Source organism: Microchirus variegatus (assembly GCF_963457635.1).
Source record: "Microchirus variegatus genome assembly, chromosome: 3".
Lineage (NCBI taxonomy): Eukaryota > Metazoa > Chordata > Actinopteri > Pleuronectiformes > Soleidae > Microchirus > Microchirus variegatus.
This window is the reverse complement of record NC_139804.1, coordinates 34,050,901-34,064,163: the sequence shown is the minus strand read 5'-3', so window position 1 is coordinate 34,064,163 and position 13,263 is coordinate 34,050,901. Positions and strand designations below refer to the sequence as shown.

At 43.2% G+C, this 13,263-nt stretch overlaps 1 protein-coding gene across 1 annotated transcript; it reads left to right on the top strand.

Moving 5' to 3' along the window:
- The first annotated feature begins 553 nt into the window (after positions 1 to 553).
- On the top strand, positions 554 to 11,503 carry LOC310925145 (arf-GAP with coiled-coil, ANK repeat and PH domain-containing protein 2). Its single transcript, XM_083887017.1, has 33 exons — positions 554 to 642; positions 1,359 to 1,496; positions 1,617 to 1,734; positions 1,887 to 1,993; positions 2,081 to 2,174; positions 2,831 to 2,918; positions 3,048 to 3,178; positions 3,298 to 3,417; positions 3,521 to 3,602; positions 3,721 to 3,853; positions 4,745 to 4,866; positions 5,137 to 5,249; positions 5,329 to 5,386; positions 5,892 to 6,011; positions 6,124 to 6,177; positions 6,329 to 6,387; positions 6,564 to 6,747; positions 6,863 to 6,907; positions 6,992 to 7,087; positions 7,169 to 7,243; positions 7,358 to 7,461; positions 7,558 to 7,609; positions 7,829 to 7,929; positions 8,204 to 8,315; positions 8,541 to 8,707; positions 8,919 to 8,988; positions 9,181 to 9,275; positions 9,498 to 9,574; positions 9,648 to 9,799; positions 9,927 to 10,036; positions 10,130 to 10,240; positions 11,124 to 11,185; positions 11,268 to 11,503. Exons 1-33 carry the CDS (start codon positions 600 to 602, stop codon positions 11,426 to 11,428), a joined length of 3,354 nt encoding a protein of 1,117 aa, XP_083743143.1. The 5' UTR covers positions 554 to 599; the 3' UTR covers positions 11,429 to 11,503.
- Positions 11,504 to 13,263: the final 1,760 nt, after the last annotated feature.

Genomic DNA, 13,263 nt, shown 5'->3' with positions numbered 1-13,263 from the left:
ACTATTCTAGTATATATGTCAGGGTATGTGATCAGAGTGGAGTGGAGGGATTTGGACCATAGTGTGTAGAAAATTAAACAAATAAAAACGATGGAAATGTAATTAAATAATAATAATTAAGAGTCACCTTATCTCTCGCTCCATCTCAATCTTTTCTTAATTATTTTCCTACTTTATTCTCGAAAGATTACGAATTCATTCTCATAATATCACGGCTTTATTCTAGAAAGATTTAAAAATAATAATAATCTCCAGTCTGGCCCTTAGCCAAGCTCTGCAGTCTTCTGAAAGTCAAACGTTTGTAAAGTCGTTGTGGCTTTTATTTTGAAGGGCCACAGCGGAAATGACTATGCGGAAAATGCTGCTAACCTGACACGAACCTTCTTCCTCGGGTTGTCGAGGATGTCTCTGTAGTGTAATTAATGTCAAGTCCTTTTCCAGGACAACTCTGCGAACAGTTTAACCCGTTTAAGGGCGGAGGACTGAGCTTTTATCTCGGTAACGCGCCGGACTCAGTCAGCTTACGCAGCGACACTGAGTGGACAGGGTACCGGTGTAGCTGGTAGTTAGCTTGTTAAGCTAGCTCCTGAGCGAACAGAATGGACCTGTTTGACGACTTGCCAGAACCCACACAGACCGGCGGTGAGTGCAGATTACCGGCTGTGGGTAAATGACACTGACGGTTAATGGGTCATAATAAAGCAATAGATTGGTATTATTATTGTTAGTACCATTGTTATTATACACTCACCATGGTTATTTCATTTAAACAGTACCTAAACCAGGTACTAGAGAAGGAAAGTAACTCTGGCTCTGGGTTTCAGTCAGAGCAGTTACTTCCATCAGTGGCTAAGACTTAATACTTAAAACAATTGGAACCTGAATATGACTCAGTGTGATAAGACTTAATCCCTCTACGGGAATCATCACTTATTACAGCGCCAGAAAAAGATAAGAATAAACACGAAAATTGAGTATTGAGATATAAACATTTCACTACAGACAGGTAGAGTGAGTTTGTGGAAAAGGTGTTTTGTCACTGGACGATTGCACAGTTGAATTGCTTGAGATTTACAGTTGTGCAGATGTGAGAAACAGTGCAGGCCCCTCTTGACTTCAGCCAGATGTTTACATGCGTCTCTGTCAGTCCACATGCTCTCATTGCTCAAAATAAGATTTACTCAAACCCAGTGTCACTGTAGCTATAGTGTAAGTATCGACACACTGATCAGATCTCATCATCGGAATGAATCTATTCTTCGATTCTTTCCTGAAGACACGACTGACATAGCTTGATGATCTTGTTCCTTGTTCCTTCTCGCTTGCGTCTGTATTGTTTTGTTTTGTTTATTCCTCAGGCTCGGCCAGTTCGCCAGTCACATCAAGAGCACGTGCAAGGGATGACCAAGAAGAAGAGGAGAGAAGTGTGAAACGAAAACGAGAAGTTGGAAACAAAACAGAGGAGCAAGGGCAGATCAAGAAAGTTTGTAGTGAAGGTTTTCAGATGTTCCACTGCAATGTTTGTTTGCCTATTACATTAATCACAGCTGGCAGACTGTGTTTGAGTGGAAATATGACAGGCTTAAACTGTGTGTGTTGTTGTTGTTGTGATTCAGGCCTTCCTGTATTGAAAGGCTATGTAGCGGCAAGACGCGGTGAGCGGGATGAGATGCAGGATGCCCACGTTCTGCTGCCAGACATGAGCAGCTGTCTGTCAGCTCTTCCAGGACATATGTAAGATGTCCCAACAGTTTGACATTTCTAGCTTCAGTTCATGTTCTGAGTTTTAATCATCAGGACCATAAAACCATGTTCCAAGGTTTAATCCTAAAGATCCTAAGAATGTTCACTGCTGTCTCTCTGAAGTGTCTCGTCATGTTCTCCAGGTCCCATGTTTCGTACTTTGCAGTGTTCGACGGTCACGGTGGAGCTCGAGCCTCTCAATACGCTGCTGAGCATCTGCATCACAATCTGGCCAAGAAGTTCCCAGGCGGTGAGTTCAGGGACAGTGGGAGCCTCAGAGACAGTCTGCCTGTTGTGTGTCCTTTCCTCAATGGTTAAAATGCATCATGTCTTTCAGGAGATTCTGAGAATGTGGACAAACTGATGAAGAAATGTATCCTGGACACTTTCAAACAGACAGACGAAGACTTTCTGAAGAAAGCATCTAGCCAGTAAGAGCACAGAGAGAGTGCAGAAACAACATCTGTTTTATGTATTATTTTTTATTATATTTTTATATATTTTCTACAGTATTTTTATTGTTTTATTGTTTGTTTTTAGGTCTATTAAGTCACACATTTGTATGTTATGTTTGTTTTATTTATTTATCTACAGCACTTTGTTTCAGCTGCTGTTGTTTTTAAAGTGCTTTATAAATAAAGTTGGATTGAAGCATCCATCAGCCCATGTAGAAATAACACAGTAATTATAACAACAGAATTGCAGTGATAAAGTTGCTGTTTTTAGATTTCCTTCAGTATGACAGTGACATCAACATCAGCTGCTTTAAAGGGGTTTTAGTAAAGTGATAAGTTTACAAAATTCAGTGTCCTGTTAGAAAAGGCCACAAGATAAAGTAGGCACAGACGGCACAGTCGCCTGGATGTAGTACTGAGAATGTACCTCAAACAACCACACATTAAAAATCCTGAAATATCCATGTAATGTGTACAGGTTTACTTATATAAAAAAAAACTTATGCTCAATATAAATTGTCCCACAGCCTGAAAAGCTTGGACACTTCCTGGAAACAGATGTTAGAGATTTACATAGAGGTTTAGGTTGTTTATTATCACTCTCATGTTTGTCGTCTGTATGTTGTAAACAGGAAACCGGCGTGGAAGGACGGCTCCACTGCCACCTGTCTGCTGGTGGTGGACGACATGGTGTATGTGGCCAATCTGGGAGACAGCAGGGTGAGTTTTTCATGGGAATTGTACACGTAATGACCATGCCACCGTGGCTGCATCACATTCTGTTTCTATGTTTCTTTTGGTGAAAGTCATCAGGCATTGGCGGTATCGTGTCTCGGTGTCTGTCTCTAGGCCGTGTTGTGTAGGATGGAGGTGGCAGCAGACGGACAGAGGAGGTCGGTGACGCTGGCCCTCAGTAAAGAACACAACCCAACCATGTACGAGGAGAGGATGAGGATCCAGAGAGCAGGGGGCACTGTTAGGTACATGACCTTATCATTCACAACAGAGCATTTCAGCTGACTAATCAGAACAGAATCAGAGAATTAGGTGATCAATGAATGAAGATGAATTTAGGAAAGTGTGTGTACATGTTTTACAGAGATGGCAGGGTGCTGGGTGTCCTCGAGGTCTCCCGCTCTATCGGAGATGGTCAATACAAACGCTGTGGCGTCATTTCTACCCCCGACATGAGGAGGTGTCAGCTCACAGCCAATGACAGGCAAGAAAAAAATTTTTTTCTAACAACTCGGATATAAAGCTGCAGCATCTTGTGTCCGTCTCTGATGAATGTGTGTGTGTGATGTTCATGTGTCCTCTCTCAGGTTCATCATTCTGGCCTGTGACGGTTTGTTCAAAGTCTTTTCTGCTGATGAAGCTGTTAAATTTGTCCTCAACATCATGGAGGTGAGAAACTTCTATGCTCACAGTTTTTCAATTTAGTTATTTGTATTTTTATGTTTCTGCCATTACTGCCAAGCTCTACTTAGTCCTAACCCTCCTACCGTCTCCTCCAACCCTGCAGGAGGGCAGTGTGGAGCCGAAGCCGGGCGTGACGGAGGAGGAGTTGCGGTTTGAAGCCGCCTGCCAACAGCTCGCCACTGAGGCGGTGAGACGAGGCTGCGCTGACAATGTCACCGTCATCCTTGTATCTATTGGCTGCTAAATGCTAAATGCATCCATCATTCATCATCATGAATGCAACATACATGTGCATGGTGGACCCTGACACACACACACACAGTAACAGTTGATCTGACGGTCTTAATTTGTTTGTTTATTTTCCAATAAAAACATTTTTCTTTACTCTTGGTTTATTGGTCAGATTATTTGTGTTTGTCTCTTCATCCTTTGATTTATGGTAACAGGAATTACCCTCTTCCAGAATTCCTGTTTTTCCTTGATAAATAAACCAGTAAACGATAAACAAAAACGTCAACTTAAAGGGGAAATAAGTAGTTTATAGTGCCATCTAGAGGGGAGGCTGAAATTTACAACAAAGACCTGCTGCTCTGCTCACCCCCTCCCTTCCCTGAGCGATACGGTATCCGCAGCCGGTCAAATGTCGTCCTCGTTGTCTTTCTCCGTGTCAGCAGATGAGGTTCGTGAGGTGAGGGAGAGGGCGAGCTACCGTGGCCGTAGCAGACGAAGCGGAGAGACGGGAGGAGGCGGGACTTCCGCTACAAGTAAAGAGACGCTTGTTTTGTTCTCTCGCGTTTGTCCTTACAGGCTCCGGTAGAAACATGGCGTCTCGCTGCTAACGGTGGCTATGCAACCGCGGTCCGCGGTCATGTTATTTAACATGACTTTTTGAAACACTACGAAAATGAAACAAAAACTATTATACAGCGACTAGACAATGCAGGAGCACATAATATGTATAAAAAAGTGGATTTTGGGTTATATAAACCCATAAATACTACATATTGTACCTTTAAAACAGCTGAATTCACTGTTTCCAGTAAACTTGATGTTAAATAGATAACTGCCACTGCCTGCATCACTGTGACGCAGGGGAATTTAAAAACAGCAACTTTACCAACAATCAGGTGTATGTGGCTGTGGTCCCACCCCCGGCCGCGTCGTGTCGCTGTTTCCCAGTTGTCTGGATGTGATCCAACCCGGATCTTTGGCGGAACTTAGCGGTCGGTTAGCAACGACCACATCAACAGTAGGATGCTGGGAGTGGGACAGCTGTCACCCTGAAACACTATTTACTGCGCTTTAGCCGCATGTTTGCTCAAACTGCGCCAGTGTGCGTAGTGCGCGGGCGCGCGTGCACGACACCGAATCGTTCTACCGGTCCTCCGGTTAGCAGAGAGTTTGAAAATATGGGCGAGACATGAGTCACCGGAGACAGCGAGGGACGAACAAATAAGACACCCGTTATTGTTGTTGCTGCAGCGCGAACAGGCTAACGGGCTAACGGGCTAACCCTGAGAATGACTCATTCTTAAAGTTTTTTTTATCAGCAGCAGCAGCAGCAGCGCAGGCAGCTAACATGGACTCACTGTTGGGCTTTGAGGAATGTGTCAAAGATTCACCGGAGTTCAGGTAAACACACACACACACACACGGTATCTGAAACTGCGCATGTGCAGTCGTCCTAATTGTCTTTGATTGTTTTATTCAGACTGAACCTGGATCAGTTTGAGAAGGAGGTTTCACTGCTGGAGGCACACCTGGACAAGGTACTGCTACTACATCCGCTCCTGCTACTGTTAATGCACTCACTGCTGCTGCCTTCACGTCACGACTATTACTACCACTGCTTTTTCTATTGTTATTGGTATAACCTAAACTTTCAATATTATTTCCACTGTAGTTACTACCATTGGTACTAACACTGCTACTGCCAGTGTAGTTACTGTTACTACTGCTGCTGCTACTACAAGTAGTAGTACTACTTTTATTGCTATTACTACTGTTAACGTCAGTTCTCGTACTACTATGAGATCTTGTACTATTACTACAAATATTTGTAATACTCTATTATCACTAAGATACTACAGTCTTTTTTGTGTCACAGTTCATAGCATTACTATTGTAAATATAACGACTATTTTTGTTTCTGCTGTAACTGTCACTTCTGCTCTTAAACTGAACATCACTAGTGTTACTACTACACCACTGTATTACTGTGTACTTGTGTGAAGACTTTTGATTGGTTGATAATGTGTGTCTTCCACCCATCAGGCGATGAAGCTGTGTGGTAGGATGGTGGAGGCGGGACAAGCGTACAGTTCAGCCAATCAGCTGTTCCTGAGCAGCCTGGCCGACCTCTCCACGTACCAGGAGACAAATGGAGTCATCACTGTATGGAGCGACGTGATGCTAATGCTAACAACAGAACACATGTTCAGCTCATTGTTTTCGTGTTTTCCTGTGAAATGTTTCTCACCGACTTCCTGTTTCCTTCCTCCTCCAGAATTGTCTGAACCAGTTTAACCAGGGCCTGCAGGAGATGGTCAGCTTTCACACTGTGAGTACACACACGCAAACAACACACATTACTGGTGTTTATGACGTGACTTGTTTATATTCATGATTCATGGCAGCCACATTAATCAGATTTCATCACAGCAGCATTAACTGCTGGTAGTTAAATGGTGTATTTTGTGTCTTGTCCTCAGATGTTGTTCGATCAGACACAGAGAGCCATTAGTCAACAGCTGAACAACCTCTGTACACAGTAAGTCCAACACACACATTGTCTACATTCATTTACTAAAGGTCTGACTTAAGATGGTCATTCAGGTTTTTTGAGGTCCCCTTAGGCCTCCATGAACCTAAGAGGTCACCATGTGCCGTCTCCTGGCTGACACCGAAGGTGACGACGACACTGACGAAGGTCTTTCTGGTTCTCAGGTTTCTCCCTCAGCTGGCCGAGACCAGGAGAGAGTTTGTTCGGATCGGTGAGGATCTGGAGACGGCAGCTGTAAAAAACGCTCAGGTGTCTCGCCACAAAGCCAGTGAGGCAGAGAGGGCAAGTCACCTGCTGCTGGCCACACAGAAATGCTACCAACACTTCGCCTTGGACTACTGTCTGCAGGTACACTAAGCATAGAGATCTGATGTTGTGTGACGTCATAATGTCAACATTCCTTGGACGTCTGCGTCAGATTTTTTGTTTGCTGAAGGCCTCCATGCTGTTTCTTTTTCTTTAGCTGAACAGCTTCAAGATTCAGCAGAGGGCAGATATCTTAAACTCAGTGAGTTCATTTTTTTAAAGCTGTATGTAAATTCAACTAGTAGTTAATATAACACCAATTAATTTGTGTGTCTGTGTGTGTCAGGTCTTCTCCTTTGTCCACGCTCAGTTCACCTTCTTCCACCAAGGCTTTGACCTGTTTAGAGACATGGAGCCCACAATGAAGACCATGGCAGCACAGGTCTCACTCTGCCTTTCCTTCACTTTATCTGAAAACCAATTGTCTTATATCGTCTCATGTGATGTGTCCTCTTGTCCTTAGCTCTCCCAGCTGTCAGCCAACTCTGTGTCAAAAAGAAAAGACCTGGAGAACAAGCACCTACTGGTGCAGCAGAGAGTGAGGAGCTATTTATTATCATTCAAGCACCTGTTTGCTGTAGCACCATCCTGAGGTCAGAATTGTCTATGTTACCATTTTATGTCCCGTGGATAACCTGTTTGTGTGTGTCAGGATGCTTCAGGTGAGCAGATGATCAGCCCGTGTCCGGGAAGTGATGACATCATCCAAGGTTACCTGTTCAAACGGTGCAGGAGGAAATCCAAAACCTGGAAGAGGTACGTGGTGCATTATACAGGTAAAGGACTACACAATAATAATAATAATAATAATAAAATCATTAATATGACAATCGATATGTATTTTTGTTTCAGATGTTGGTTTACAATCAGAGACAATCAGCTTATTTACAGAAAATCACACAAGGTAAGACTGAATATTGAGCAGTATCAGTTTTGTATAGTTAACAGAATCACTGCAATGAATTATTGTTTATTGACAAACAATTTAGCCATAAATCCAGCGATAAATAACGTACACCATGATGATGTTCAGCATACAGAGACACAGAATTTCAACATGATTTCAGCAGCTGTATGTTGTTATTTATGTTATAAATAAACAGTGGATTGTATTTTGCTGCAGGATGACACCATGGTTCTGTTTGAAGATCTCAGACTGTGTGCTGTCAAATCCCTGGAGCACACCGACCGACGATTCTGCTTCGAGCTGCTTTCAGCCCAGAAGTGAGACTCTCTTTCTTTCACACACGTTTATGCTCAGAGCCAGGTTAAAGCTAGTTAAACCTGTTCAAACCTAGGTGGTTTAAACCACGTTAAGTCTGTTTAAACCTGATAAACAAAATCCCAATTTACATTTAGTTGAACCCTTTTCAACCTGATTTGAATCTAGTGAAATCTGTTTTATCCTGTTTTAAACATAGTTAAAATGGAGTACACTTGGCTTAATTCTGTCAAAATTCAATGTGTTTGTGGTGTGGTGTTTCCTTGTTTGCGTCAGGTGCTGCGCTCTGCAGGCCGACTCGGAGCAGCTGAAGCAAGCGTGGCTCAGTGCTCTGCAGGGTAGCATTGACCTTGCCTACAGAGAGAGAGGTGGCACACCCCTCGCACAAGTGGGTTCATATTTCTGATTTTATTTCTGTTCTTTTGTCTGTTTCAATGACTGTTAAAAAAAAAAGATCTCGCCTCCTCAAATCATGTGGATTGCCTCCTGGTGGCTAGTTGTAATATAGGTCATAAACCCTAACCTCCTTCATGTTAGCAGATAGAACTGAGTTGTAATAAACATCTGTTAACACTGTCTTCCTGGTAATTGTATCTCCTTTACCCATCTTTAGCCGAAAGAACCCCCACCGACGCCCCCAACTCAGAGGCCAGCGGCCCTGGGTGTAGCTCTGAGTGGCCCTGGGAACCAGCGGTGCTGTGACTGTGGGGAGGAGGAACCTCACTGGGCCTCCATCAACCTGGGAGTCACCATGTGCATTGAGTGCTCTGGCATACACAGGTAACCACAGCAGGACACATGTCTTATTATACATTATAGTGCATCTGCGCTCTTATATATTAGCTTTAGCACCATTGTTATGGTTACAGTCTCTGAAACTGGGACTAACACTGCTTGTCCTGTTTTATTCAGAGAACTGCAAGAAGGTGTTTTAATGTGGATAAACAGAAACTGAGACTTTTATTTTTGAAAACTGTGTTTGTGTTTGTAGGAGCCTGGGTGTTCACCTGTCAAAGGTGCGATCTCTCACTCTGGACTCATGGGAGGCTGAACAGCTGAAGGTAGCCCACTCATTATGGAGCTTTTATAAAGAATTACATCTTCAGTTAGATGCTAATGGCTGATAAACAACACCTGCCTTTGTCAGCCACAGAGACTGGTTCCTCTGAAGGCGGCGACCCCAAAACTTGAGCCACACCCTTTGTATTTTTGTGCCACTCTTGTAACACGATATGGAACAACTCTTTCTGCAGCTCCTGTGCGTTCTGGGCAATGATATCATGAACGGAATCTATGAGGCGCGGTGTTCAGAGGAAGGACGAGTCAAACCCACAGCTGACAGCCCGCGGTAAAGGTTTCAGTCTTGTGCAACATGTCACAAAACCAGCCTGAGACATAGAGGCTTGTTCTCAGTGAAAACATAGCTGCCAGTGGGGACACAAAGAAATAAATGATCAAAATCAACATTTTAGCCCATGGACTTGCTAGTTTACTTCTGCCTATATTCAGATGGAGAATGAAGTGAATTCTGATGTGAAGCTTTTTGTTGCCCCTGATTTTTATCCCTCAGAGCAGAGAAAGAGACGTGGATCAAAGAGAAGTACGTGGAGAAGAGATTTGTGCAGAGCAGTGGTGTTGACGCAGCTCGTAAGTCTACCGGTTTTAAGTGACACAAATCCTCTTGTAACTGCAGCATATGTGAAATATGTGTCTGCTTCAGAGTGTCGCAAGGTCAACGCTGGGCATCTTTACCAGGCAGCTTTGGCCGGAGACCTGGTTGCCATGGCAAAGGCAGTGGCTGAAGGAGAACAGGTCAGTGGCTGCATCCCTGAGGAGGCGGGACGCACAGCGCTGATAGGAGCCGCCGTTGGGGTAAGGAGGTTTAAATATACTCTTCTGGAAGCAGGCTCACGTATCCATGTGACAAAGAAGATTTGATCATCGGTTTTGTTCGAATGATCCATTTTTCAGTGTTTGTGATTCTCTGTGTGGCCTGCAGGGGTCACTGTTGGCCTGCGAGTTCCTGCTGCAGAACGGCGCAAACGTCAACCACCGAGACCTGAGAGGACAGGGAGCGCTGCACGCTGCTGCCACTGCTGGACACACAGGGTAATCACACCTATAGGAGTCTACACATGTAGAGTTGAACACTTGATTTGTTCACATTAAGCCAACACACAACTTCTTCATTGGCTGCTGTAGACAGGTGTGTCTGCTGCTGAAGAGAGGAGCCAATCAGTACGCTGTGGACGAGACGGGACAGGACCCACTGGCCATCGCCGTGGAAGCCGCTAACGCTGACATTGTCACACTGTGAGCCTCTTTTTATAGTTTTACTCTGCATCTCTGCTCTTGTGTTTGTCCCTTGTTCCTGTGACCCTGACCATGTCTAGAGTCTCCATCTTCTTAAGTGTAGGTCACAACGTGACGCCACCCTCAGGTCAAATAGTTTAAAGCAGAACTAGACCGGAAGTTCCTATTATCGCTGTTTTTTTTGGTGTGTATCTGCGTCATTACCTTGTTTATGAAGCCTGACGGTTCGAAACAAACAGTTCAGCCATTGCTGAAAACGTTGTGTTTTATTGTAATCTCGGGGCTCAACGAGATCACTGAAAATCCTGTAATAGTTACGTAAGCAGCGGTTCTCCTGAACAACCGATCGTCCTGCTCCGGGCGGTAGTCCGGGCACATCCGGTTGCGTACATTGAACCGCAGAAGAAGAATAACGTCCGTTGTGGAGGTGTTTCACGAGCGACAGTGTCTTCTGACTCTGGGTCTGACTCCGGTTTAAAGTCATAAAAGGGACTGTGGCGGGGAGTCGTGAAGAAGCTATTTTTAAACACTGTTAAAACAATGTTTTGATAATGAGGAGCAGTGCATCCGCCGTTCCAGAGGGGGGCGCTGCGCTTCTGAGAACGGATGTGCTGGATAGTACTGGCCAATCACAAGACTCTGTCTTCTGGGGGTGAAAGTTCACTCTGAAACATCGCGGCTGAAAAACACCGTCAGAAAAGAGGATTTCTATCGGCTAGTTTACAGAAACTAGGAGGTTTTTGACCATAAAAACAAGTTAATATATGTAAGTAGACCTCCATAACTAACATTTATGTGCAACAGGACCACTCTATGTGACCTTTAAAAACAAATAAATAAAAATGGGTCTAATAATAAAATAATCTATTGTATGTGCTCTCAGGCTGCGGATGGCCCGGATGAATGAAGAGATGAGAGATTCAGAGGGTGTCTTTGGAGCCATGGGTCAGTGGACTTTGTTTGACCTCTGTCTGTTGCCGTCTGTAAACGGCGGCGAGCTGATTGTACATGTGACCTCGTTCCTCAGGAGACGACCAGACCTTTCGGGACATCTTCCGCGACTTCAGTGACATGGCCTCTCACGACCCAGAGAAGCTCAGCAGACGGCAGTTCAGTCGTGGAGGAGGAGGAGGAGACGGCGAGCGTGACGAGGAGAAGGAGGAGCAGCAGCAGCAGCGGGATAAATAGTGAACAGGGACAGCCGTGTTGGAAAGATGTGGTGGATGCCACGTCATCTCCTCACGCACGGTAGACTCACTGAAACCTCACCTGACACATTTCATTTCAAGATTTAACTGTTAGATGACAACTTGTTTCAGGTCTTCAATAGAAAAATACTGCGATTTCGCAAATGATGTTTAAAGGGAAAATAGATGAAATAATTCCGTACATGTATTCAGAATGTTCATGACATCATGTGTTTAACGTACAGTTAATGTGACTGGACAAAATGTTACAGTGCTGAAGATGACTGAAACTGACAATAATTATTTGATTTTTACAATTTGTTTTAATGTAAACTTGTTAGTTTAACCCTCAAACTGTGAATATTAACTTATTTTTTTAATTTAGAAAACCACAAATTGAATATTTACTTTTGGAAAAGCCAAAAAATGATATATATAAAAAAAGATTTGAGTTATTTAAGGCCTCTGACAGTAAATATAGGAGAAACGTTTCCCAGTCAAGGATTTAGACGTGATATTTGTAAGAATAAATAGACGAGGCAAAGGAAGAGAGAAGAAGGCAGGGATGCAACGTTACGCATGCTAACTGATGTTAAACACCAAGAAAAAAAACACTGATATCACTCTGCTGCTGAGGTTTAAGACATTTGTTGGTGAATACATGCCCCGCCCCCTCACCCAACCTGTTCAGCCATCATCATTGACGACAGCGTTGAGGTCACAGAAAAGGTCATAAGACATCAAAAAGTCCTTATAATCTTTTCTCTTAATGATGACCAATATTTCAGTGCTCTTAGCTTCTCTTGTATGTAATTGAATTGCTTAATTGGTCCATTTGTTTATCGACCTCATGCTTAATGGGTTAATTTATTAATTTGCTAGTGTGAAACACCTCATCCTTGTTACCTATAGGCCTGTTTGGACAGGTGTCCTGTTACATTTCATTTAAATATATATATATATATATATTCATTTTTTATGGGGGAAAAATAGTGTAGATGCAAACATGAATATGTTTTTATCTTGATGTGGACCAAGTGGAGACACTTCTGACTTCATCTGAGGAATCTGTCTTCACGCTAAACACGAAACACAAATCTCTTCTTCTTCTTCTTCTGTAGCAGTGAACGTAGTGTTGGTGATGATTGTGTTTTGATGATTCAGTCCTTGATGGTGGATTCACTGCTCTTCCTCCACACGTGTCTTCTTTAGGGTTGAAAGGACATGGAAATGTACGCAGTGTTTATTCAGATTTTATTAATGCCACACACTAACAAAAGTGGGATTTATAGAGGTTTTTTTTGTTTATGCTTGCAGCTTCTAACTTGACATACTCTCCTCTTATTGTTTGGTTATTTTTAAGCCGGTTTTCAGGTCGTCAACTCAGTGAAGTTTTATTAATATTTTTTTTTTTTTTACAAATTGAAAAAATTGCTACAATGTCCTGAACTCTCTATAGATCTTTTTTTAATTCAACAGAATGACTGAATTAATTGGAAAGGGAAAAGTATTGTTGTAAAGGTCAAGGTCATGTCACACGCTGAAGCATCTCTGGTCTTGAAAGTTGCCAGATATCAGATAAAGTAGTTCACAGGATGGACAGACGTTTGTTTATGTTTAAACCTTCCTCTTCGTCATCAACTGACAGGGTCAAGACTGAGTGTTCATATAGCGCCACCAGCAGGTCATCATTACCGTGGGTCTCAAACTCTACTGGTTAATGACGAGAGAGTTTACAGAGGCGAAGTCACTGCCATTAATTCACTGGATCTTACTTGCAATGCTAAATGCTAATGTTACATATATTTTGATGTAAAATAGGGTTTGATGTCGCGC